Below are 26,422 nucleotides of genomic sequence, written 5' to 3' on the forward strand. Positions count from 1 at the left end.
TTAGGAACAATTAGTTTTATTGAAAAGCAGCTGCAATAAGTGTCCATATGATTCCACCAAGTTGGAAATCAATCACAGAGATGTGAACCAAATAACACCTTTGAACTTCCGTTTTCAAAATCCACCTTAACAATAGACTAATTACCTTTACTGCAACAATTAACAAAATGAATCAGACAATAAGATGCCCACTGATCCAGAGCAAAGAATATAATCATCAGATTTACATTGAAGTGCGCTGCCTATTTTGTTGTAAATTGAATGTATCACTCTCTGCAGCCATCTCAATTGAACCTCCATGCATTTCGGGATTTGACTTTCAATTTGTCACTTGTTTCCTTAAGAGCTTACTTGAAAGAAAACAAGTTAATAGCATTCCGCGCCTAGACTCACAAGAACATACCATTAAAATCAGCCTAATAGCTTTATTCTACGAGATCTGCATGGTCCTATCATTTATGAATTCTTTAAATTGCTGCTTTTAGATCCGCTGCATTTCTAGTTTGGAGAGCTCTCCCAATTTGAGCATTGTCATACTGGACCATTTCCTCTTTCCAGCCCATCTTGTGAGCCCTCTGTTCCCACAATTCTGACAATTTTTTCTCAGCTATTAACGTGGCCTCTGCCCTCTCTCTAGCTTCTTCACATGTTTCCATCCCAGCATTACACTTCTCTGCTTCTTTTTGATACTGAGAAGCAAATCTCTTGGCTTCAAGCAATGCCATATCTGCCCTCTGTTGAGATTCTGCTGCTATAGTTTCCTGTACCTTCAACTCCTCCGACAGAAGATCTGTGTAACTGTTTTCAATCTCCTCTCTTGCTGCAGGATCACGCTTTCCACAGTCTGCTCATTGAATGATCAAATTGAAAACAAAACAAAAATTACAAATTGCAGTTGACCTTCAACAAGCCACTAGAAAAGTTAACTAAAATTAAAAACTTGATTTCCTTGGGACAAACAAATATTTTGGTACAATGAAAGTAACAACATGCTATAAACTCAGATTACGTGATAATAGCAAAGTTGCCAGTACGTTACATAATAAAGCAGATAACAATATTCTTCTAGAGAAGTGTAATCAATAGCATAGTTGCCAGTATGTTACACTTCTGTGCTTTCAATATTCTTCTGTTTGGCTCTGGGGTCACTTTTGGGTTGCTGCTGGATTGTACTGATTAATCTTTTGCTGCATTTGGGGTTCCAGATCCCCCTCAGTAAGGGTTTCTGGTCCTTTCAAAACCTGTTTTCCTCTAATCAAAAACTTAAATTTAAGAATTTTTCTTCACCGAATATAATAGTTTAATTAAATTGATAATATTGGATATATTTACATAGTTCTAAAAAATTAAATTTATATAAGACAGATTTAATGTCAAATATTTTTTGAATTTTTTACTCTTGTCGAACTCTATCCGAATTTTATACTTGCCGAACTTGAACCTTGTGACTTAAAAACTAAGTATTAGTCAGAATATGAGCCCTATCCATAAACATTCCTCAAAATAAAAAGGCCTTGCAAATACAATTTCCACCAACCTGACTTTTGAATCAGGCTCCATTCACTAAAAAAAGTCAAGTATAGACAACCTTTTCTATTTCAAGCCAAAACTTTTCAAAATCTAATGCACATATTCTGTAGTCCTGATAGTGGCAGGTTTATCATGTTGATGTAAGTAGCTATGAGGCATGGTAAAATTTACAAGATTCAAGTGCTAGGACTACTATGGACCTAATAGTAAATACACAGGCTATATACTGATGATTGTTGTAGGATTGTTAGCAGCAATTAATTCTGTTTTTCTGTGTCAAAGTAACAATGTCTGTAGAGGTTTAGAACTAACAATGTTCCAAAGCACTTCAGGGACAGGAACAGTGGGACTGAGGAAGATGCATTTTGGAGGTGCAAGTCCAGGTAACCACTTTTTTGAAAATGACAGGGGACTATATATATATGGAGTTACACAAATTTAAAAATGTACCAAATTATATCTGCATTTTCTATATCATGAATATATTTAAAATATATAATATTGCATTATAGAATCAACTGATATCAGATTCTCGCACAGATAATTCCAAAATAATGTTTTATGGACTAAGCATAATACAGGCCATAATATAATCAGTTTTATTTTCTTATGCAATTTTTACCTCTTACGGAAGCCCCTCTCTGCCCTCATAGGTAGTATTTAGCGCATCTATTCCCTCAATACTATTGTGAGGTTTTCACACCATTGCCCCAAAACTTTTGGGGACCCCCTTTTTTTGGTTGCCTTAGCAAATTCTTCAGAATTGTCCAGAGGTTTTGCTTTGAAAATTTTACACTATGGACGCCTTCTGGCCAAGAGGGAGGTGGTTGGATTTACTTTGCCACCCGGTCTTAACTTGATTTTCCATAGCATGTAATTTTATCCTTAGGCCAAACAAATTTCAGAGGCAACATATTTTTCGATGGTTAGAACAATATTTTGCAGGATAAATTTGCAAAAAAATTTGGGACTTAGACGAATTTTGAAAATTGGATATAATTGTATAGACTTGAGCATTTTCAAAATGAAATTTTTTTTTAGATTTAATTGTTTTGGAAAATCTTGATTTTTCTTGGTAAAAAGGGAAATTTTGCGATAGTGAAGTTAAATTGAAAAAATAGTTTTTGAATGCTAGAAAATGATTTATTTCGGTTAAAAATTAAAATTGCATTGCAAAATGGAAAGTGGACTTAGTTGCGAAATTTTGAATTAAATTGGTTAAAAATTTGCCTTGAAGATTTTTAAAATATTATAAGAGATTGGTGAATTAAAATTGAAAATTGATTTTAGCTTGTTAAATCCGATTTTAATGATATTTTAACTACCAAAACGTTATCAAATGAAAATTTTAACATCTCCACGGCTTTCCTAATTTTATTTTGCAATTTTTAGTCACAACCAGCAATTAAATGGACAAATTTTACTATGGACAAAATAAATTTTAGCATGGCATTTAAATTTGGACCATTAATGAAGCACTAATTTAATTTTCTCTCCTACAAGGCTAATCGGCCAGCTTGAGGGAGCAAGGAGATTGTGGTATAAGAGAGTTCCCCCCTCTCTTACCTCCTCATTCCAATCTCATCTCTTCTTCTATGTTTGGCAATTTTTCTTGGAGGAGCAGCTTTCATGCACTTGGCAATTTTTCTAAACAGGCAGCTTTCAGACTATGGCGATTTTCCTTGGAGCAGATATTTTCATTGTTTGGCACCTTTTCTTCTTCCATAAAAGGCTGCGATTTCTGCCCTAGGCAATTTGAGGCAGATCTGAACTTTTCTCTTGCTTGGCGATTTTGTGGAGTCTGATTTTCTTACTAAAGGCTGTGAATTTTGCCCTAAATTTGAGCAAATTTTTTGTTTCGTAGAGGATACATGGTCCAAGGTCTAATTTTTTGGCAAATGTGGGCAGTCTCAAAGAGGTCAAAATTCTGATTTTTTTTGCACGAAGGTTTGAATTTTCTAAGATCTGATCCAAATATGAAGAGGGCCCGATTATTGGTAAAGGCAGATTTAAGGTAAAATTCTATTCATTTTAGAAGTGAAGATTGGTTTAAAAGAAGATTCTATTTTTTGTTCTTGCTTGGTTTGTTTCCCTTATATTCTTCTTGCATTCATCATCCACCACTTCATCATTCCATTAATAGGTTGAAGTTTGGAGAGATAAGTGTAAATTTCATGATAGGACACTTGGAGAGGCAGAAATAAGCTAGACCGCCCTAGGATTGAAGTTGGGAGATATAAGTGTAATCCATCTTAAGGAAATGAAAAGGCAGAAATAAGTGGTAGTCCCACCCCTAGGTCGAAGGTTAGAGATTGATAAGTGTAAAGATAGGACTTGGCAAGGCAGAAATAAGCTAGATTCCATCGATAGAAAGAAGGTTGGAGATTGATAAAGGTAGTCCATATCACTTAGAACGAAAGAGCAAAAATAAGTATTAAGGATGGTAGATGTTAGTGCAAGCAAGAACCCAAAGGGAACGAATACCAAAAAAGACAAAGAAGAGATGATGCCTAAGACCACCTTCTTCTCGAAATTGAGGCGAATAAGTGACACCAATATCGGCACAATGAACATGATCCAGTTAAAGGACAGATTGAAGGAAGGACAATCCCCCATGGCAAAGAAAATCTACAAAAGCAGAATTGTACATGTTGGGGCCTTCCCTCCTACCTTGCCTTGTCCAGAATTGGTAATGGAGTGGGCATCCTGATTTGATATTGTTACCAAGTCCATCATTTTTTAGAAAGGGAAGAGAGTGTTAGCCAACATTGGCGGACAAGTGGTCGAAGAAGCATTTAATATTTTTTCAGAAGCATGACAGTGGTAATGATGGATCAAGCAACTAAGTTATTTTAGGCTAATCAGAAGGCTTACTTCATTCATCTAAAGCAAAATTGGCTACACCAAGGCAAGAAGGGAGTCACCAAGTCGTCAAAGCTCACTAAGATTTCAAATCAGAGTATGGCAATCTCATTGCGCTTCTCAGCCGGATCATGGGCTTAGCTCAAGGTATGCAATTCGAAAACTGGATATATTATTTTATTGATGAAATTGAAAATGGAAAAAGAAGATTTGATTGGACTAGGATCATAAGCGAAAATTTAGAATTGCAACTTAGGACCGTGCAAAATCAAAAGCAATTCTATATGGGGTCCTATCTTTTCTATCTGATTGCGAGATTGTATGAAAATCCTGAACTTAAGGCCTTAGGAGTAATTGGCAATGGGCCGGAGAAACATTTGGTGCATGAGCGTTATCCACAACTTCATTTGCACACTACCAAAGATTACAAGATGTTTTGTGACGCCTTTACCATGAAAACAGTAAAGATATTGCAAGGGACACCTGCTAAGAGACTCTCAGTAGAAGCAGAAGCAAAAATCAAGAAGTATGGGAGTTGGTTCATCCAATTTCCGCAATTCACTAATATTAGAGTAGCAGGAAGTACAGTTTGTCCCAAGAGACTTCCAAGGTACTCACCCGACAAAGTAGTTTTGATGGAATTGACTAGGCAACTTGAGCATTATGACAAAATGATGAAACTTAAAGGTGAGAGAGGGATTACCTTCTCATTTGGAATTGGCAATGATAGTTGCCCCAATCTTGTCGCCTTTGTAGTTGCGGAGAAAGAATTAGAATGGTATCATCTAGGATGGTATAGAGCAAGGCAAGGATTCGATCCTAATGGTCTTATCAAGGCATCTCATGGAAATACATTCAAACATGTTCCCACTATAGAAGATTTTTGGGCCAATGCCCAGGTTGACTTTCATGTGAGAAAGCTAGCTTTCTCAAGATTGTCAGTGAGCATGATGAGAGCAATCAGATGGGGAGGCCTTCATATTCCTGATAAACTAAAAGATGATGAAAATGTGCTAAGAGAAGATTATGATACAATGGATGGAACAGAGTTGAATCCAGTGGATTGGGATGATCATTAGGATCCTTCCTTGGAGGCAATTGCAAAGACAGTTGATCTGCACACCGTGTCATGGTACAATGGGAAGTTAAGGAAATTACAAAGTCAGAAGGTATACCTTACTTATGAGAAGATGAAACCAAAAGAATGTCCAGCAAAGTCAGTCGGACAGAAAGGTGAAGGCAGTAGCCAGCAGCAAAGAACAGTTAAAAGCAAGAAGAGAAGTTTAGAGGTTAAGAAAAGTAAAGAACGTCAGGAACCTCCAACAAAAGAGAATATCAATGAGATAAAATTTGGATCAAAATTGGATGAGTTGGGGAAGGTTGCCATCAAGAAGAAACATTTGGGCATCCTTGCCTCTCTCAATGCCTTTGTCGGATATGCAAAAGAATATGAGAAATATCATGAGAAGACATTGCAAGCAGCAAACAACATGATGAATTCAACTGAGCTCAAGATAAAGCATACACTCTGCCCTCCCATGAAGGAAGTCAACAACATGCTAGCCAAGTTCATCACTTTGGCTAAAAGGATGAAAGAAAAGGGTAGATCTATATTAGAAGATCATTTGATGTAAGCCCAAGTGGCAAATTCTCTTTCTTCTTGGGTAGGATAAGTGTCTGATTCTGATTGGCTACCATTTTGGTGTCTTCTCATTAATTGCCACTTTTCCTTTTTTTATTGGTCCATTGATGAGGTGGGGTCTTCTCATTGGCTGACAGGGTGGCAACCCTAATTAGGGTTTCTAGGATCCAATCTGGATCGTTGGTTTTGCCTCTTAATCTCTAGCGTTGGTTGTAATTTTGGCCTCTATATAAGGCCATTTGCTCTCATTTGTAAAAGGTTGAAGAAAATTGTTGCTAAAGATAATACCAAAATTGCTTCTTTATCATTGTTGTGACTTACATGGTGATTAAGAATACTTGGTGTTATTGCATGGTTTCTACTTCCAATAGTTAGAATTAGATTTCCTTTGAAGTTGTTAAAGTAGATTTTATTTCAAAAAGTTGTTAAGTAAGAGTAGATGGATAGTTGCATGGTGACATTAGTTGGTGTTTGATAGGGATCTATAACTAGGCCACTAGCATCCTAGCGGCTTGTTAGGAAGCCTTGTGTGGTAAACTAGTCCTTTTCTCTTGAATCATTGCATCTATGGAGGTAAAGCCGCTGGTTAGCTTCCATCAGATTCGATCCCCATCCATTTGCTAATTTTTCCATTCATAGGAGTAAGGGTAGAGTAGTGAGTAGTTTAGTATTTGGAGCTTTGAGGAAGGAAGTAAGGAGAAGCATCATTGGTAGACACACTCCCATCATCACCACCATCAACATTATTTGGCACTCATATATTTTACAAAACCATCATCATCACCATCATCCCAAAACCCAAGTTACCCTTGAATGAACAACTTAAGGCCACCTACGTGATTACCAACAAATCACATCGATATAACTGAGTTAGTATCCACAAGTGTAAGGAACATTGGAGTTTTTCTCATGTCTTCATGAGTATTAACTTTTCAAGAGAGGAAATTGAGTGTCTGATATCCCATATCAATTGTTCAATTGCTATATGTTATGTAGTGGTACAAAACTGACATCAACAAGTACTCATTGGAACTATGGGGCAAAGATGGAAAAAATGACCAGCTTTATTCTAAGAAATCACATGTACAAGGTGTGATCTCAACTCTCAATCATATCAACACCATTCCCCAAGCACTGTGTCAATCAGATATAAGGTTTAAGAATCAAGCCATGCCACTCCAACTCACTTGTTACACCACAGTGTTTCCCCAATTCTTTCTAGTCCAGGAAGGAAATTGAGTACAAACTATTTTTTCCTGTGCATGAGCAGCAGACAGAATAACACAGAAAATAGATGTTTACCTTCAATCACAATATCATTTTGTTTTTAAAAGGGTGTTTTTAAATTTTTCCATTGAGAATACCTGGCAACTTCAGGATGGTCAAGGGATACCTGAGGTCCCCAGCCATAGCAGGGATGTTTCATCACATTTCAAGGATGTTTCTCCATTTCAAACTATTTCGGGACAAGCAATGATGTCCCTTGCTGCCCCACAATCCTGTAAACATGGATTGGGATGGGGATGTTGGTTTTAGGGCTGTGGACACATCACCATGGAGCTCAGGGAAATAGCTTAGTTTGGTCCATTGAAAAGTCACATGAGGCTCTCATTTGTGTATCATCTCATGCTAATCCTTCCTGAACACACTTCAAACTTTCCTTGAAATAAAGGAATCTCAAATATTCTATTGTTGCCAACCTGAAATTGCCCTTAATATATGAGAATTATTTCTATTTACTGCTACTGCAATGTGCTATCAATTCTTATGCTTCTCATTTTCAATCTATGCACGTCTTAAAAATGCATCTTGGATTACTGCATATTCATCTATCAAACTTTAGCAAGTAGCAACTACATATAATTTCAGACCTTAATGCTCTAAGTGCCAAAATGATAAGCAAACTTTAATTTGGTAGCCAATCAGTTTTTTTCCAGCAAATCCCATTCCATCAATAATAGCAGAATAGAGTGTTATTTATTCGAAGTTTCATCTTTAGCTCCAGAGTCATAAACAGACAGATCGAATCAAAATGTTCAACTATTCTAAAGTTATGACATGAGCTTTTGGAATAACTGCATAGAAAAGTTTTCAATCACAAAGGTGCCAAACTACCACAAAGGCATACATGAGGCGTCTTTTGTGAATGAAATTAGTAAACTACTAAAGGCAGTGTCATACTTCACTTGCCATCTTTAACCTTTTTCAGATCACAGTTCAATTGTCCACATCGAAAAGCAGTTTGCACATATCTCAGATTAAGTGTTTTCTTCAGTCTAACCAATGCTTTCATTACAAAAGATGTCTGAAGAAGACTACATAACTCCTCCATAACCATCGACATTCCCAATACACTTCATGGGAATTACTGAATCATGAAGGTGAAAGTTGATTGAGAAATATGAGCTTGGTCATGAGGTACAAATAAAGATAATAAAATTTGAAAAGTATACACACAAACAAGTGAGTGAGTGTGTGTGCATACATGTGTTTAATGAAGAGAACTTTGCAATAGCCTAGAGGTAATCATATAAGAGGCACACAGAGAAGGTCAAAGATGTAAAACCCATTCACCCATACACATACATTAATATACATCTACATGTACATATACATAAACATATACATACATACATATATATATATATATATATATATATATATAGAGAGAGAGAGAGAGAGATCTGTTTATCACAAGAAAGATTTCCATAATCTTACCTATATGTCATACTTCACAGCATTTGTTACATGGTAGATATTTGCAGGATTGAAATATCAGATCAATTATACTTGACTGCCAACCACGAGAACTACACCATATTTGCTTTTTGAATATAATCTTCATTTCCAATTAGGCCAGAGGTTTGCATTCATGGAATTGATGTGGCTTTTCATTGTGAAGTCGAGCGAAATGTGCAATTTTATATTCCAAAATTTATGTCATCAACTTTGCAATAGCCTAGAGATAATCATATAAGAGGCACACAGAGAAGGTCAAAGATGCAAAACCCATTCACCCATACACATACATACATTAATATACATCTACATGTACATATACATACATACATACATACATACATATATAGATAGATAGAGAGAGAGAAAGAGATCTTTTTATCACAAGAAAGTTTTCCATAATCTTACCTATATGTCATATACTTCAGAGCATTTGTTATATGGTAGATATTTGCAGGATTGAAATATCAGATCAATTATACTTGACTGCCAACCACGAGAACTACAACATATTTGCTTTTTGAATATAATCTTCATTTCCAATTAGGCCAGAGGTTTGCATTCATGGAATTGATGTGGCTTTTCATTGTAAGTCGAGTGAAATGTGCAATTTTATATTCCAAAATTTATGTCATCAACTTAGTTTCGTTAGACTATCATGCCCCCATTGTATAAGAATACTACAGATAATATATAAATATACTGATCACCAACTTATACCCATTACAGTTGCTAAGAGAAACCATGCGAAGAGGAAAAATCCTAAACCGTCCACATCAGTAATTTGTGTTAAGGATATTAATTATCATTCATAAGCAGTGGTTAACTATTAGGAAGCGGCCTCACTTGAAGACATACTAATTATCATCCTTGGATCAGCACTTTCCTAAACAGATTATCATTTTTAACAAAAGGGCAGCAAGCGTTTAGTGAAAGGTAGTGGGTGTCCCAGAAGAGGGGCATCTCTTTAAGGGATGTGATCCTTCCAATTTGAAGGATATAAAAAGAGAAGAAGCCTCATTTAAAAAGGCACTGAATGATAAGGAAAATGATAATTTAAATCTGAACCAAGAAAAGTAAATATCCAATATTAGCAAAAAAAAGTTAAAGATAAATTCAGTGATTAAAGTTAAATAATAGGCATGTATATGTGTTCAAAACATGGTAATATATGCAGAAATTCATCACCTTTGAGAGTAATCTAGATGTTTCTCTTCATTACAAATATGCAATGAGTAATTTGTTAAATGATCTATTTTGAATGTAGAGAAACGGATTGAACTATGAAGGACTGCTGGCCTTCTGAGTTTACGACAGAAGGAAGACTGGCCTTCATGCTCTTGTCAAGTCGCACCGTGAGATGCGATGGAAGACTGGCTTTCTACAAATGGACCAGGAGGTGGAATCCAGGCTCTTGAGCGTGATCGAAGAGGATGTCCAGACTCCAAGGTGAACTGAGGGATGAAAGGGCAACTCATCTTCCATGCTCTTGCACACAAGCGTGACCAACCTTGAGATTACAGTTTGCAAACATTTCAATGAATTCCTAATGAGATTACGATAGGAATGCAGTTGCACATTGTAAAGGCTATGGCCTTATTAGAATTTCAATATGAAATATGTTTATATCATATAATGATGCATACTGATGCTAAAAAAAGATGTTATCTTCACTAATGATTTAATGTCAGTTTTCAGTGACTAATATTGTGTGCAGAAATTGAACCAGGATTTATCTTGTAAAAGGGATATTTCAATTAGTAAATTTATGTTCTAAGATGTATTACATTTCATATTTTTAATTGGAAATTTGGGATTTTACGGAAAATTTTAGAAATATCCCAAAAGCGGGCATTACATAGACTCAGGGAGGAATTTCCTCAGAATATATCACCACTTATCGTTGCCTTAGATTTTTACCCTCAATCTGTCATTATTTGTTTTATGATATTTACATTTTCTGAGCCCCTATGGTAATGTCCCCCTTTTTAATGGAATTTCGTAATATATTAAATTATTAAAAATAATAGTTAATGTATAAAATATAATATGGTTTTAAAATTTAAAATGAAAATTTAATTAACTTTAATGAATGCTCAAAGGCATGAACTGTATTGTGACTTTTGAAGGATTAAAGGTATAAAAGAGAGATCATTTCTTGAAGAAAAGATACAGATGAAGCAAGTAAATAAGCAATCAATGAAGTACCCATGGTCATAAGGCATGAAATAAAAAATTGTGACTTTTGAAGGATTTAAGGTATAAAAGAGAAATCATTTCTTGAAGTAAAGATACAAATGACGCAAGTAAATAAGCAATCAATGAAGTATCCATGAATCACCAATTGGGAATGAAGAGAAACCAATTTGGAAAAAAATTATTATTCTCAGAGGCAGCAATGCAGGGTGGTCACTCAATTCTTGTAAAGAATGGTGACTCATTTCATGTGAAGGGCAGTGACTCCTCCGAGAAATGAATATAAGAGCAAGTCAGTTCCATGGATCAAAGAAAGAAGGAAACATAAAACATCCATCAAGCAATCATAAAGAAATCAAGAAAACAATCAATCACCAAAGACCAAGCAAACAATCATCAAATTTGCATTAATCATCAATTCATCTTGGAATCAAGAAACCAAACACTACAGCAATCAAGCAAATCAATCAATCATACAAACATCAACTATTCATTGTGATCAAGCATCAATCATCTAAGAAACTCAACTAATTCAGAAAATCAACTCAAGCATCAATCAATTAAAAAAGCATCCAAGCATTATTCAAATACCAAAAATGTCAATAAATTGAGGCATTAATCAGCAAAGGCAATCAGAAAAAATCAAGCAAATACATCAAGCAATCAGTTTTTCATTTAAGGAAATATCTTGCAAATAGGAAGGGTGAAATCCCTTCCAAGCTCATGAAGAATTGGAAGGGAAAAAAACCTTTTAATGCCCTTATCAAATTTTGACGAAAATCCAAATCTTAGTTGAAGAGGATGAAAACCCTCCAAGGTGAGCTCAGAGTTGAAACAACATAAACACTTTCATGCTCTTTGGCAAGTGTAATGTCCCCCCTTAACCATAAAAAATATCAAGACTATCAGAAATTTTGCTCAAGAACTTGCAGGATTGCAGTGATGAGCAGTTTCAGCTTCTGAGGAATGAAATCTTCTCAGAGGGATATTATCTTTGAAATCGAGAAATATTCCCAGGGCAATTCAAGCTTCAGTAATTCCAATTATTCTCTGTGATTAATGGTATTACAGGTGGTGTGTGAAGGTAGCTCTATGTTCTTTTTTACTGAGTTCGTCGTACCTGGAAGTGCTAGAGAAAAGATAGAACGATACATTTAAGCAGGTCTTCAAATATATGTGGCAAACTAATGGGCAGAACGAAAATTACATTAGGGACTCAATTTGTAGTTTTTTCAATTAGGTTAAAACTAGCTGAAAGTCAAACTACACACAGGCAGTTGCGTTGAATCCCTTTTGGGAGATTCGACTAGTTCAAATGACGACTCATAACAGGGAACTGGAGGTCTGGAAATAATGGAAAGAAGTAACTTAAGACTGCATGTGTCCATTTAAATACCATTCGGACTGAGTTTAGAAATGCGCTCACTGGTGGAATGACAGAATGAAATCTTCGAGCTGGCTCCTTAACATCAATATCAAACCTCCTTAACATCAATATCAAACCTTAAGCTTGGTAAGATTAAGTTGGAACGACTACACAGCATGAAGGGAGGACATATCTGATAGTATACGAGCCCAGTCACCTGTTGAGATAGCTAAGATGGTAGTGGTTTGAGACTACTAACGTGCATAGCATCTGGCTTCTATTTTAACTGATTTCTTATGAAGGAGAGTCTTGTGAAGGTTTCAAAAAAACATTCAAACCAATAATATAACCTGACCACCAACCTCAGTTATATGAGCTCATTGCCTTGAAAACTAAATAAGTATTAAGATTATCAACTGGGTGTAACGGATCTGCTGCTCTTAACCACAGACCCAAAGACTTCCTATTGTGGATGCCAGGAAAGGAACAGTTGCAGGGATAGATTCAAATTCCTTGCTATCATATACAGATAAAAAAATCTGCAGTTGTTGGGATGCAAACACAGTGCTTTGGTGTTTTTAATCAGTGTATTTCCTGAGGATTCAATACTTTGCTTTAACATAGAGGTCAGTTTGTGGACGGCAACCCTTCTCTGAATTTCTTTCTGAACATTTAACACTGTTTACATAGTTAGCATTATAATCAGTCTGTTATACCTTCTGATTTGCATGTTAAATTTCGTCTGATATTTATTCAAGGCATCAAAGAAAACATCAAACATATGAAAGTCTGAAAAAACTGTTACCTAATAGCAAGCAAACTGTTCGAACAAAAAAATCTGTGATTCAAACTGGTTTAAGTAAAAAATACATCAGAATTGGGGTAACATCTTACAGCAAGCGAGGATAAAAACCCATAGTATTTTCATTGTTAAGTTCAGAAACCTCTAATTCAATTGATATGTAAGTATTTCCAAAGAACTCATTATAAGATTGATTTTGAGAATTGTGATATTATTTATTGGACTGAATATTTGTTGCCCCACTTTTGTTTCCTAACCTATTGGCAGAAATGAGTTTTGAGTAGTGGATGCAATTAGTCTAGTCCTCATTTTTGTTTGAGTCTAGATCTAGATCCCTAAAGGCTAGGTGATCTCTATCGGATTTTCCCATTTTGCCTACCCTTTCTTTATTAACAGGTGGGTGTTTGTTTTACCTTGTGGTTGGTCAGGTAAGTTAGTACCTAATTCAATAGAGATCAAATTTACTCATTGCAGATCAAACACATTCTCTGTTTGCTCGCGGCGTACCATCTCTTGATAAACAAGCGCTGGCAGAAATTTGAAAATTGCCTTCTCCGGGTTTCTAGCCCATGAAGACGATTTCTCGCAAAAGACCACTTGGAGACATATATAGCTTAAAAGCATGCAAAGGGCATGGAATTCTACAGAAAATTGATGTTTGAATCCAAGACGAATTTCCTAAACATGATTTGGATTTGTCATCGCTCAAACATTAAGCCTTGGCGGAAAACCTAAAAATGTCTTCTCCACGACGGGTTTCCAACCCATGAACATGGTTTTCTACAAAGCAGCTAAAGGCGAAAAACAGGATGTTAAATGTTACTCAAACAGATCCATACGCCTTAATTAAGCATCCTTGACAGCCAGAAATGCAGTTGTCGAAGATTCAACCTATAAGGAAGTGTTAGCAAAAAAACGGAAATTGCCTTCTCCTCGACGAGTTCCCAACCCATGCAGGGAATTTTCCACTTGTACAAGAAATATCAAGCTAACAAGTGAATTTGTTCACTACACTGGATTTAGAGTATGTTAGAATGATATTAGAACAGATCGAACCATTATGGAAAGAAGATATAGTCAGAATCTCACGTGGTGGATTTTCATCAACGGAGTACCCCAATGGCAACTTTCTGAAACTTAAAGGAAGATGGAAAAATAAGTAATGGGCTTATAGAAAGTTACCGTTGCGCTCAACAGAACAGTGAAAAGACCCCTAAATGTCCATTGAGCTCTTGCATTTACTATCCAACGGGTATTTCCTTAAATTTCATCCGTGCGGCATGAATTCTGAAGAATAACGGATGAATCGAGACTCTAATATAAAAGCACACAAGCAATTGAAAGAGTTACCTCATTTCTTTGATTCCTCATTCTATCAATATGCATAGCTTTTCGAAAGCCTGTGATCGTTGCATTGGATCAAGTCCCAACTACAGAATTTCACAAACACCTCCCTCCACTTCTATGACATGGCAGATTTCCAAAGGAGGGTCAAATCTGAATGAATTCATCCTATCACAGAGAAGCTTTGAAGATGTGGTTTAGTCGAGGCCGTTGGTTTTCTAGTTGCAGCCCAAGCTTCGGAGCTTATTTACAAATGCATTCATCACTACAATCCGGAAACAAGGCAAATTGTTCTGCCTAATGATACAATAGTAATTTCAATCAATAGGCAAATAGTGGTAAATTGCCTTCATGTGCCAGAGAGGGAGTTCTTTGACTTAACCTTTGGAGGAGTCGTCTCAAAATTCTCAGCGAAGATGATCTGGAGGAAGGAGATCATGAGAACTTGGTTCTAGAAGCCACGGAATGGTAAGAGCAAAGTTCTTAAAACTTTGCTCGGAACCAATCTTAAGCCAAAAATAATTGACATTTTGGTCCTTCTAAATAGGTTGAAAGGTGAGGTAGAAGCCTAAAATTTCGTTGAGCAATAATACTTCTTTCTAGTTCAAGTTATATGCTCAGACACCCAGTACATTGATTGGGCGCAAGAGGTAAGTGAGATTCTATCCAATTCTCTCCAAGCGGCCAAGTTTTACAATACATTCTACATGTCTTCCTTCTTGATTTACATGCTGGCTTCATTGCAATTATGGCCCGACTTCCAAGATTAGAGAATTTCGCTGATGATGTTAAGTCTTATGAGTTTTACCCATGTCTCCAATTACAGAATAGTTATGCAAATTATGTTACGGTGAATGACACGTTTACCATGAGGATTTGCAGGGAACTACAAGGATGCCCCGAGAGAAGATTCAGCCCTGAAGCCATGGCCGCCATCAATCAGTTGGATGTTACTTTATTCAGTTCTCATCATTTTCTTATTTGTGTCTTGCAATATTTGATGTGTTTCCCTTGAAGCTACTAAGGTATCCAAGTGGCATGATCGTGTTGATCGAGATTGTACGACAAGCTCTGCAAGTGAACATCCTGAGCGAAAGCCTGAAGAAGAAGGGATATGAATTCCCTATAAAAGTTGGAGCCTTTAGTTGCGACACCCGGTCCAATGCCAAGAACATGATGAAGGGTGTTCAAGAAGAAATATAAGCTAGACATGTATGAAGTCCTGAGGCCTATAGTTAACCCAAATGGGTATGTCAGAGATATTCTGCAAATCGGAAGCATGATAAAGCATATCACCACGATCGAAGATTATTGGGCTGATTGCAAAGATGAGTTTAAGAGCCATGATCGAGCATTCGCCAGATTGACAGTTGATCAAGTAAAAATGTATAAGGTGAATATAGATGTAGATGGAATTGAAGATGACGGTCAAAATATGTATAGCAATACTTATTTGAACAAGCTGGGGAGCACTCCCATAAGTTTGGAACCTTTTGAAGATGTTGTGGAGGATCGAGATATGATGATGGCCAGAATCTACAAGAGAACTAGAAAGTGGGTTGAGTGGACCACAGCACGGAAAAGTAGGAGCAAAGGTACATCAGCTTAATCTTCCCCAAAAGTAGCAGCAGCCTCAACTTCTCATAGTGGTGCTTCAGGCACAATCTTGCCTATCACTCAAAGACCTGCTCAACCATCCAGTGGAGGCAACCAACCTCCTAACAGGAACATCCCACTCAATAAAACTTGTCAGGATGGTTCAGTGCCAATGATCAGAACAGAAACAGAGGCTGAAAAGAAGAAGGCAAAGGAGATGAAAGATATTGTAGTTATGATGGCTCTCTCACTCGGCAGCAGTCTTATTCCATCCATAAGTGCCCCATTACTCCTACCAAGTAGCCCCCAAATACAAGTGGTTGACCTTGGAGATGGGAGTAGTGAGAGTGAATCTACAGAGTCCAATGAAGCAGGAAAGAAGACAAGGGGGAGTACTAAGAGTGAATCTACAGAGTCCGATGAAGCAACAAAGAAGGGGCCTAAAGCTTCAAAACTTATTTCCCAAGCTTTGAAGAATCCTTTGTCTTCAACTTCGAAGACATTAACTCCAGTTAAGAGGAAAATGTTCAGTGTGGATACACTTAGGACTGTGTCTAAGGTAATTGGCACTAAATCATGGCTCGAGAATACCCTAGACACAAAGAGGAAGAGGAAGAGGATAGAGGAGGGAGCCCCAAACAAAGAGACTTTGTCTCTTGCCATCTGTTCTAGGTTGACATTAGGCAAGGTGAAGAAGCAAAAGACTTCATCCATCCTTGGCTAAGATCCAAATACCCAGCACTTAACTACGAAGATAGCCAAGCCAAACAAAAAGGGTAGGATTGAAGACCTAACCACAAATGACTTCACATTACAATCTCTAGATCTTGGATAAGTTCAGCACGACACGAAAGTGGGTCTATGGAAATCAACAAATGAAGTGATAGAGGGTCAACTCGAAGGTTTCAAACTTGCCAAAGTTAGGATGAAGGCAAAAATCCACGAACTTAACTGCTTCATCAAGCAACTAATTTCCCCACTGGCAAGTATTTCAGGAGTGTCACCTACCAGTGACCCTACAGCCATAGATATTCAGGCTATCATCACCCAGTTGCAAGAAGACAAGCACTTTGGGCGAATTGGTAGAGAGTGGAGTGAAAAACTCAAGTTTGAAGGACTTGCAGTCATAGAGCAACTCGGCAATGCAATGCTAAGGCTGGAAACGGAAAAAGATAACCTCTTGGCCAACCGGGCTACTCTGTCAACGGAAAGGGCAAAGAGTGAATACTACATCTTCCCCTTGAATATGGTCATCCAAATGAAGACCACAGAAGCAGTGGAAGCAAAGATTCTACCAAAAGGAGATGAGCCCTTGCTTGAATGGCAACAAAGCTTGCAATTCAAAGCTGAAATGATTTCGGTGGTAGAAGAAGGATTAAAAGAAACGGAGAGCAAAGTTAAGGAGGAACTGGACAAGAACTATGAGTTACTAAAAGGCCTACACACTGACTCTCAAAATAGTGGACAAGGGAAAGGATTAGTAGGAGTTGCTATCATGCAAAAGAGTTTCTCTAGTTATCTAGATAATCTAACAGAGAAATCTGTTAATCATCAGAATAGAGTGTTGGACCTCCAACGGCTCAGTAGGTATATACACGTGGCAATGGAGGAAACACAAGAACAGTTGAATGCAATTAAAGACTTGCCAAAGAACACTCCAAATGGCTCTTGAGATACACCAACGTTCATGTCCACAAACACAAAGAGCTTATTCTGATCATCGTCGCTGCTAAGGCCTACAAAGTGAAGTTGGAAAAAGGAAAGAAGGCGAAGTGCTCTTTCTCCTGCCCTTTTGTATTTTGGCTATGTATTTGTAACTGATAATTGGCTTCTTGCCATTTGTCAATTTTGAGAAAGGAGATGAACCAACTCGTTTTTCTTTGTAACGGTCATCTCGGAATCCTATATGTACTCATTTCGAAATTAATGAAACGGTCCGCTAATTTTTGGTGTGAAATACTTCATGTTGTAGAGACAAGTTGAATGTGTTTTATATCAATTATTTACTATTCCATTGTTTATGATAGTTTAAGATATCTCTTTCAGTTGACTTGAGTTATGGAATAAACAAAGTTTTGTTCCCATGTTCAATGCAGAAAATTGAAGATAATAGTAGTGTTCTTGAAGGTCAAAAGAGATTTTGTCCCACATTATTCCTTAAGTTAGTCCCTTGCATGTTAGAGTTAGAAGCATTGTGTTAAGTAGCTAATTCATAAAGAGATTTCATTACTGCATCGTCAAATTTTGCGGGTTCATAAGATGTATGAGTTCACAAATTTGATTAGTATTAAGACCTGAATCCTTGCCTGAGTTAGTTCCTGTTTAGGCCTAACTTGGTTTACCTCTCCTATTCTCTGGTCAAGAACAAACCCCATTTAGAATTAGGAACAAACAAATTCGTTGCAAATCATAACCATAAGGGAGCTGTACCTATAAAATTCAGAGGGAAATCAGTTGGTTAACTACGATTTCCCAACTGTCATAATCAGTTATTATTCAGAAATACTGGGCATTCGAAGAGTTAATTAAAGTGAACAATCTGTTTACCAACAATATTATCATAAATTCTTAACCTTTAATTAAATCTTAGCAATTTTGAGTAAATATTATTGTTTTAAAGAAAAATCAGTATTATCCCAAGGGCCAAAAGGGACAGTACATTTATTTTCAAGTTTTGTGTTTGGTAACTTTTTACAATAGTTGAGGGATTGAGATTGTTCTCTAATTATTGTAATATTCTTTTGGGGCACCATAACAATTATGTGTAGGTGTACCTTGTTATGTTTGGGGTTAGCTAGTTGTCTCTGCCAACATAAATAATGCCCAACCATGTAAAATCCAATGCCCATGTTTGCTAAACATCCCAAGGACATTTCGTTCCTATTCCCACATTCCTAAAACACTAGAGACTGTGTACTTCGAACTCCCACTACCCTTCCTTTGTCAACACATCAAGACCCCAATGATGTCTCCATGTAGCATTGATATTGTTGTCCCTTTAAATGAGTCTTGACCATCAATCTTATCTAGACTTTGTAATTCACAAATCATGGTAGCCTTTGATTGCTTTTTCCCTAAACAAAAACCAAGAAACACAAAATGAGTGTTAGTCCTTGGCCTCTATTGTCTCCTCTACATTGGTCTGACTGTTCAATACACCAAAATAACATATTGTTCGTTCCAGTGAGCCACTCACCACATGACTCACAATGCTTATATGATTAACAGTCTTCAAAATTTATTATGTTTGCTGGGAGAAACACTTGACAAGCACTCATTATGTGCACTAAATGTGACTAGGAATGTGGAGGTTGAATTAGAAATTAAAAAAGTTCTGGTATATATCATGTACCTAGTCTTAGCACAAAGTCAGGTAAGGACACTGAACTCAAACAGCAAGGAGAAGAGAGTTTTGGCCTAGAAAATATTTGATTAAGGCTACTCAATAGAGTTTTACAGTTGTCAAATCTGATTATGTAGACCAAAATAGTTAAAACTGATTGGAAAAACCTAACAAGCTTTCTCCTACTCTTCCAGTTCCTATGTTTTCATTACACATACTTTTGAGGTGAGCAAATTATGGTATTAAAGTAAGTTGACTTGTTAATTATAAGGGTGACAATAGTTCATGGTTTCCCACTTTTTTTCCCCTGAACAGACTATGCAAAGGTGGTATTCTTAGAAACTGGAAAGCTCTGTGGGAAGAACTTTGATAATGAAAAATCTCTGTTTAGGCTAATTTGCAATGTGCATAATGACCTGGTAGGACCAATGGACGAAGCATCTTATTAAATTTTGCAGTCTTCACTTTTATTACTTAGTTTTCTAAACATATCCAAATTTATTTCCTAAACCCTAAATGACCAAGTGCTTGAAAAGTTTAAAATTTTAAATATTTTTCAACTTCTGTTAAAATACAGATTAGCAAATTGATTGAAACTTTAAGAACTTATAACTGACCTGTGAATAATGACTTCAATAACTTTTACAGCTCACAAAATATGTGAGTGCATTGTTTTACATGCACCTCGATAAAAGGGTAATTGGAGAATAAGAGCCAACTTTCCAGAGGGGTGGTTAGAACTTAGATGTGCTTTACCACATAACTTACAAAGTTTCAACTGCACATTCTGGGATGGTAATTAGTTGTACAGTCTGCATTTTTTAATCACATGCATACATGGGTTGTTCAAGAATCAAGGCATTACTCATAAAGAGACTTGCACTGTATTAAAAAAAAATTGCCTGTTCTTAACGATGTTATGCATGGTATCATATCCCAGATGAGAAGTGAAAGAGGCTAGAACCTGTGCACTTTAAATGCATCTTTGGTACACAGCCAGGAGTTGAAGGCATGTCACAACTATCATATGAATGTCACAACTATTTCTTTGGATGAGGATCCAAGAGATTTTGCATGGGCACTACTATTGGTTGGACCTGCAATTGAGATTATAACTTGTCATTCCTTTAAAATATATGTATTAAGTTCTGAAGTAGCTTGTGTCCAATTACAATTTGAGATGGAGTGCCATTTAAGACTATCATGTAAAGAAATTCTACATGAATATCAAATTGTGATTTTTGTGATCTTCAAAGGGGACGAAACAGTTTGTAGAAGGCCCAGGTTACTTATTTGAACTAAGAACATAAGTTTGTAAACAAACCACAGACTTGTGCATAGCTTATCAACTTGACTTCTTTGTCTTTTGGGTTTCTTGGGTTTAGACCAAGCTCACTCACCTGGACAAAGAAATGATTCTTGTAGTCCATGAGCTCATTTCTCAAAGAAAATACCTAAACATCTATCACATTGATAAGTAGGAGATATTTTTTCACAGCAAGTCAAATTGTGATATTGCTATCAGGATTCAACTATATAGTTTTTGTGTCAAACTCGTTGACCCATGTTTCATGAGTAGTGGTTCACACGAACCCATCTCTCATGCGAATGAATGGAACACTTCGCATTCATTGGATCATTGGATCTATCACATTTCAGAAAGAGTGTCCCTTTACTCAAAAGGAGGAATTGTGTACGAGAATTTTTGTTCTGCATACTTCGAGATAAAATTTCTAACCTTGAGGCCCATGCCCCAACCTCACAAGACATTGCAAGGCACCAGATAGCCTACACTTGGATATTGTCTTTTAAAGTTGTATATACCTTCATCCTCATATAGTTAAGCTGATATGTTTAGCTTTATATAATAATGTTCAAGGTTTTGAGCATTTAACCATGTGAAGTTGGGACTCTTTAGCACTACTATGTGTGCATGTGTATGTAAGCATGTGTGGTGCATGTGTGTGTCCAGTGTGTGAGCAAGTGTGGCTGTGTTGCATGTGTGAGTGCTTGTACATGCATGCATGTGTATGTGTGTGCATGCACGTGTGTGTTCAATAAACAAACATCGCTAAAGCTTTGATTTGTCAACATATTTAGCATTTTGTAGAGTGGGGTTATGAAACAATCTTCAAAAGTGTCCAGATATTTTTCCCTCCAATGATAATTGAGGGAAACAGACCATAGTTTTATTGGCTTCAAGAGCCCCATTTTTCATATTTTTGCAATTCAGCATGAAATCCTTGGCCACTAATGGACTGACTGGTTCTTTGAAACTGATCATACATTTGTTAGGGCTCATGGAGCTAACTGCTGCCCTTACCTCCTTCCAAAGTGGGTACCAACGAGGTTGTTGAGCCTAGAATTCATGAAGATTTTGGAAGGGCCTCTGCGGACTCTCTGATGAAGATAAGTCTACAAAAATGAGATTTGGATTCCAGCTTAACTGGCCTTAGACATCCCCAAGAAGACATTTACTACAGATCCAGTAAGTGCAAAAGATCGCAAGCCTTACTATCCTAAGGGAGTGAGCAACAAAAAGATGATTGATACTGGGAGAACAAGGATTTACTCCCATGAATTTGGTTTGAAAAGACCTGATTAGAAATTGTGCAAGAGGCGATGAAGCAGACAAAAGGAAATCAGAATGCAGACAATTAAGCTATCTGAAGAGAAATCAAATGAAATGAAATAAAAGTTTTCTTTGACATCTATAAAACGAGCCAGTCTATGGGACCCAAGAATTTGAACCAAACCCATCCAAAACAAATAAAACAGCCAACCAAAAGTAGGCCAATGGAAAGAAAGAAAATAGTAATATCCATAGATGACCAAATGTAGGTCAATGAGACTAGAGGTTACAGCAGTTAACAGTAGAAAGTTCTAAAAAGAGAGAACCCTATAATCAAAATAATAGAACTATATAAGACAAATAAAGCACTGTGCCTCTAACAAATAGCATCGACATGCAAACAAAAGATCCAAAAGCATAAGCCAGTGAAAAGTGGAAGGAGATCACATCAAATATTCCAGTCTGTGTCTAAAATGGAGTCATCAGAGCCATAGTCAGTCACCATGAGAGATAAAGCTCACCTATGAGTAGCCAAGGGCAGAAGGACACAGTGGAATAACTTAAGAGAAATCAGACCATTTCCTCGAACTCTCTAATATCCAAGTCTGCAAATAACCTAGGGCAACCACAAAAAATAAAAGACCGGTCTGTCTGGATGGAAATTATCTAGGAAAAAATCCCCCATTTCACAGAGCCTGGACCCAATAGAAAAGGATGGAGAGGTTTGACAATGCAGAAGAGTCGTATGTATACCATTGATGCTCCTCTACCAATCCAACTGCAGGTTGCTCCTAGGCCTAATGCACAAAAAATTCAAACACAACCACAATCTGAGGGTGCTACTGAAAAGGATTTCCACATGGTTGAGGCAGCATTCACCAGAAGTTGATGAAGATCATGTTCAACAGAACCATGCAGAGGTAATTGACATTCCTCTTGATGATGTGTTAGATAACCAAAGGATCAAAGATGGAAGGCAAGCACTCTTGCATAATAACTCCATCCAAGCAACAGAATTCCAACAAACATGGGATTTCATAATAAACCAAGCAGAAAAGGGCAAGGGCTTTGTAAACTATTCAGTAAATAGTAGTGATGAAGAGATTACCCTAAAGAGGTAGGAATGTAATCAAAGAAAGTAGTATCATGATCCTCCAATAATGGAACCCAAAGCAACCCATGGTATTGTATCAAGTTACCAGCACTGAGATAGTCATTTACAGCCAAAATAAAGTTGTCTGAAATAGTCAGCTTCTTTAATGGCAGAGAGTTTAGTGTTGAAATTAATGTATTGCTGAATGTAGTGTCCACCCACCCGAAACAAAGCCTATGAATCAACTAAGTTTAGAGGATTTTAAAGAGACCCTGAAGATAACTAAGGTTAGAGATCTGACTCTTGCACTGAGAGGGAATGGCAGTGGCCAAATACAATTATGCCAGTGATTTACATTGTTAGTTGTTATAGACAAACTGAACCATCCAAGAACGATACCTTGAGTTTGAGAAGGAAGAATTGTATCCCTTGTTGAAGAGGCAATGGAGGATAAAACAGGCTAACTCACCAGGGTAAGAGCTGATGAGAGTACAAAAATTCAAAAGATTGGAGAATGGGGTCTTGAGTTTAAAATGGAAGAATGTGTTCCTTAAAAGGCCACAAGAGATAGAACTAGGTTAAATTAAAAGACCAGATACTGACAAGAGAAAGCTCTCAATGAGAGTAAAAGAGCAATCTCAAGCCACTGATAGTTATAGGAAAAAGGGAATCCGTAGTTTTTTATTTATGCCATACTTATCTTTGTGTAAGGATGGGTTGTGACTCATTTTTGGAAAAAGAAAATGCCAAGAAAAGCACATCACATGTCAAATGCATCAGCAGATCCGAGAAGGGATACAAAGCACTGTAAAGGACAGTTTCATCCTCTCACCTCACCTTCTTGCCTGGTTGGTTTGCTTTGATTTTGTTAGGCATTCATTTTGACTTGGTAATACCTCTAAGGAACAGAAGGTTGAATAAACTATTGCTCTCGGTTGTGTCTTTAACGATATAGGATAGAACCTCAGTAATTAGGTTTTAAAATGGTTGTTGGATCTCCTGGAAGCAAATTTTTTAAGTCCTTGTAATCATCCTATGTCATAGGATTTCAATAGTGACCATTAATGCTTAATTTAAGTTTATAAATTATTGGTCAAGAAGCATTCCTTAGTAATCTAACATTCACGTGGCATTCACTCTTTGTGTAATTCTTTATATGTCAATGTCTTTTCTTTCCTTGCAATGTTTCTTCTCTGCTGTATGGATTTAGTTTGATCATTGATGTTTAGCCTGGTTCATAAAGGCACGAATCTAGGCAAACTTTATTTTAAAAATTGATTATATGCTGTTCCTTTTTCAATCTATGAGAATTCTAGATCTAATGACTAATATCAAGCGTGATTATTTTAAGCTTTCATACAATCTAGAATGGGCCTAAGGATTTCTTCCAATTTTAACACTGAATTGTGAAGTTGCAAACTGATTGTCAATGGTTTCAAAATAATAGGCAATTCTCTTTGTTTAATATGCATAAGTTTCTAATATGATACATATAAGAGCAAATGCTTTCAATGTCCGTACAAAATCAATTGGTAATTGCAGTACAAAGGGTATCCTCCATTTCAAACTCGATGTGCTTTTTCTCTGATATACTGGTAGTCGACTTAGAACTATATGTGAATCCCCCCAAGACCTTGCAGAGTCTAGGCAAGGGAAGGAGACCTCCTATCATAGGTTTTGTTACCCAGAATCGTAACTCTGGTCTGAGAAGAAAGATAGAGAGAGATGAAGATAATACATGCAAACTGTGTCTAAAATGCACAGGAGTATCTGAATGAGTCTATATCAGGCATGTGTGATATGAATTAACCGCATTATGCATTGCCTGATAGTTTTGTCTTTCTTCTTTGCAGTAGAGGGTACTAAACTGTGCAACAACATAACGTTGTTCTCTTGCTTCATATGATGAGTGACAGATGTTTCTCTACACCAAGAAATTTAGTACATGATTCACTACAGGTTGTTGCCCACAATGATAATATTGACACTTCAACATTTGTCAATTGTGCAAATTTTCCGCCTCTGATTTGGAGCGACCATGATATAATCATATCTTAGAAGTTCAGAAAATCCCTCTACTGTTGAGTTGATGAACTGGATCTGTATCATTACTCGCAGTTACGGGATAAAAAAAGACAGTTCAGTTTAAATAGTATATGAATTGAAGATCTGGTAGTTTGCATTACAAATAGCAGGTTATAGTCCAGCCGCATGTAGTTCAGACTCGTATATAGTGACTGAAATGTTATTAAACTGCAATTCGCAATGAGATTCTTTTTCTATTTTTGCCAATTAGTAAACTTCCGCGTCAGTATGCAGAAAGGTAAGAAAAGGATTATGAAACGAGTTTTGTCTCGCCATGGTATTCAAAAAATTGTTAAAGGATTCAATGAATATTATCCCTTTCCTTTGGATACTTCCATCTTATAGTCAGCGAGAAATCTCTAAAGGGTAATTGAAATTCACTCTTAGTAGACGAACGGGCACTGCTTGACATCTAATATACATTGAAAACATCATGTTAAGGATCCAAGTAGGAAAAATAAAGCAATCAAACACAATTATATTTCAGAATGTAGAAACAATTAAAAACAATAGATCGGCCTTTTGAAAATCTATATCAGTGGGAATCGTTTGATGATATGGGAAAAACCCCAATGGACTCCTAGTAAGTGCGGTTTGCAGTCTCCGCGGAGCCGCCTTACATTAGAAGATATACCCACTTGCACTGTGAAGCAAACCTAAGAGCTGAGATCGAAAGAGGTAGCAAGAAAGGGGAAAAATGAGGTGACCTGTGGGAATGTTGACGAAAGATTCAGATGGGCAGTCACAGCGGCAAGCAGGACAAGTAGATGCTGATGCCACGCCCTCCACCAGCTGCCAATAAAGAGGCGGCCCCAAAATGTACAACCCCACCACCATTCCCAGCAACAGCATCATTCCCTTCACTGCTACGCTTCCACTTCCACTTCCATTGCAGCATTTCCACTTCCACTTCCCCGTCTGATGTCCCATACTATCTTTCTTTCTTTCTCGCCTACCACTTATTTTCATTTATACCCCATCTTTCAACCCGCCGATTGGCTTGCGTTAAGATCTCAGTTATATCATTCCCGACAACCCATTCTTTTCATTTACAGCGTCTCATATCTCAAGGATGATGATATTCAAGGCACTTGTCCAGAGGAGCACAAAAGAAAAGTAGAAATGGCGCAGACCCAGCTTCAAGGTATTAATGGAGCTCCTTCCTCAACAAGCTCATATGGAAACCAATAATTGGAAGGACCATTGTCCACAGGCTATTTGGCTGTTTGCTTGCCACGCTAAAATAGTCAGA

The 26,422-nt window shown here is 37.0% G+C and overlaps 1 protein-coding gene across 1 annotated transcript; it reads right to left on the reverse strand.

The window, feature by feature from the left end:
* On the reverse strand, positions 1–26,422 carry LOC149556899 (uncharacterized). The gene is made up of 2 exons (XM_089831527.1): positions 25,878–26,422; positions 1–844 (listed from the first exon to the last, which is right to left on the reverse strand). The coding sequence occupies exons 1-2, from the start codon at positions 26,137–26,139 to the stop codon at positions 468–470; spliced, it is 639 nt and encodes a 212-aa protein (XP_089687653.1). The 5' UTR covers positions 26,140–26,422; the 3' UTR covers positions 1–467.

This window comes from Cupressus sempervirens, chromosome 5 (genome assembly GCF_028749045.1).
Source record: "Cupressus sempervirens isolate cs-2001-9-10 chromosome 5, ASM2874904v1, whole genome shotgun sequence".
In the NCBI taxonomy this organism is placed as follows: domain Eukaryota; kingdom Viridiplantae; phylum Streptophyta; class Pinopsida; order Cupressales; family Cupressaceae; genus Cupressus; species Cupressus sempervirens.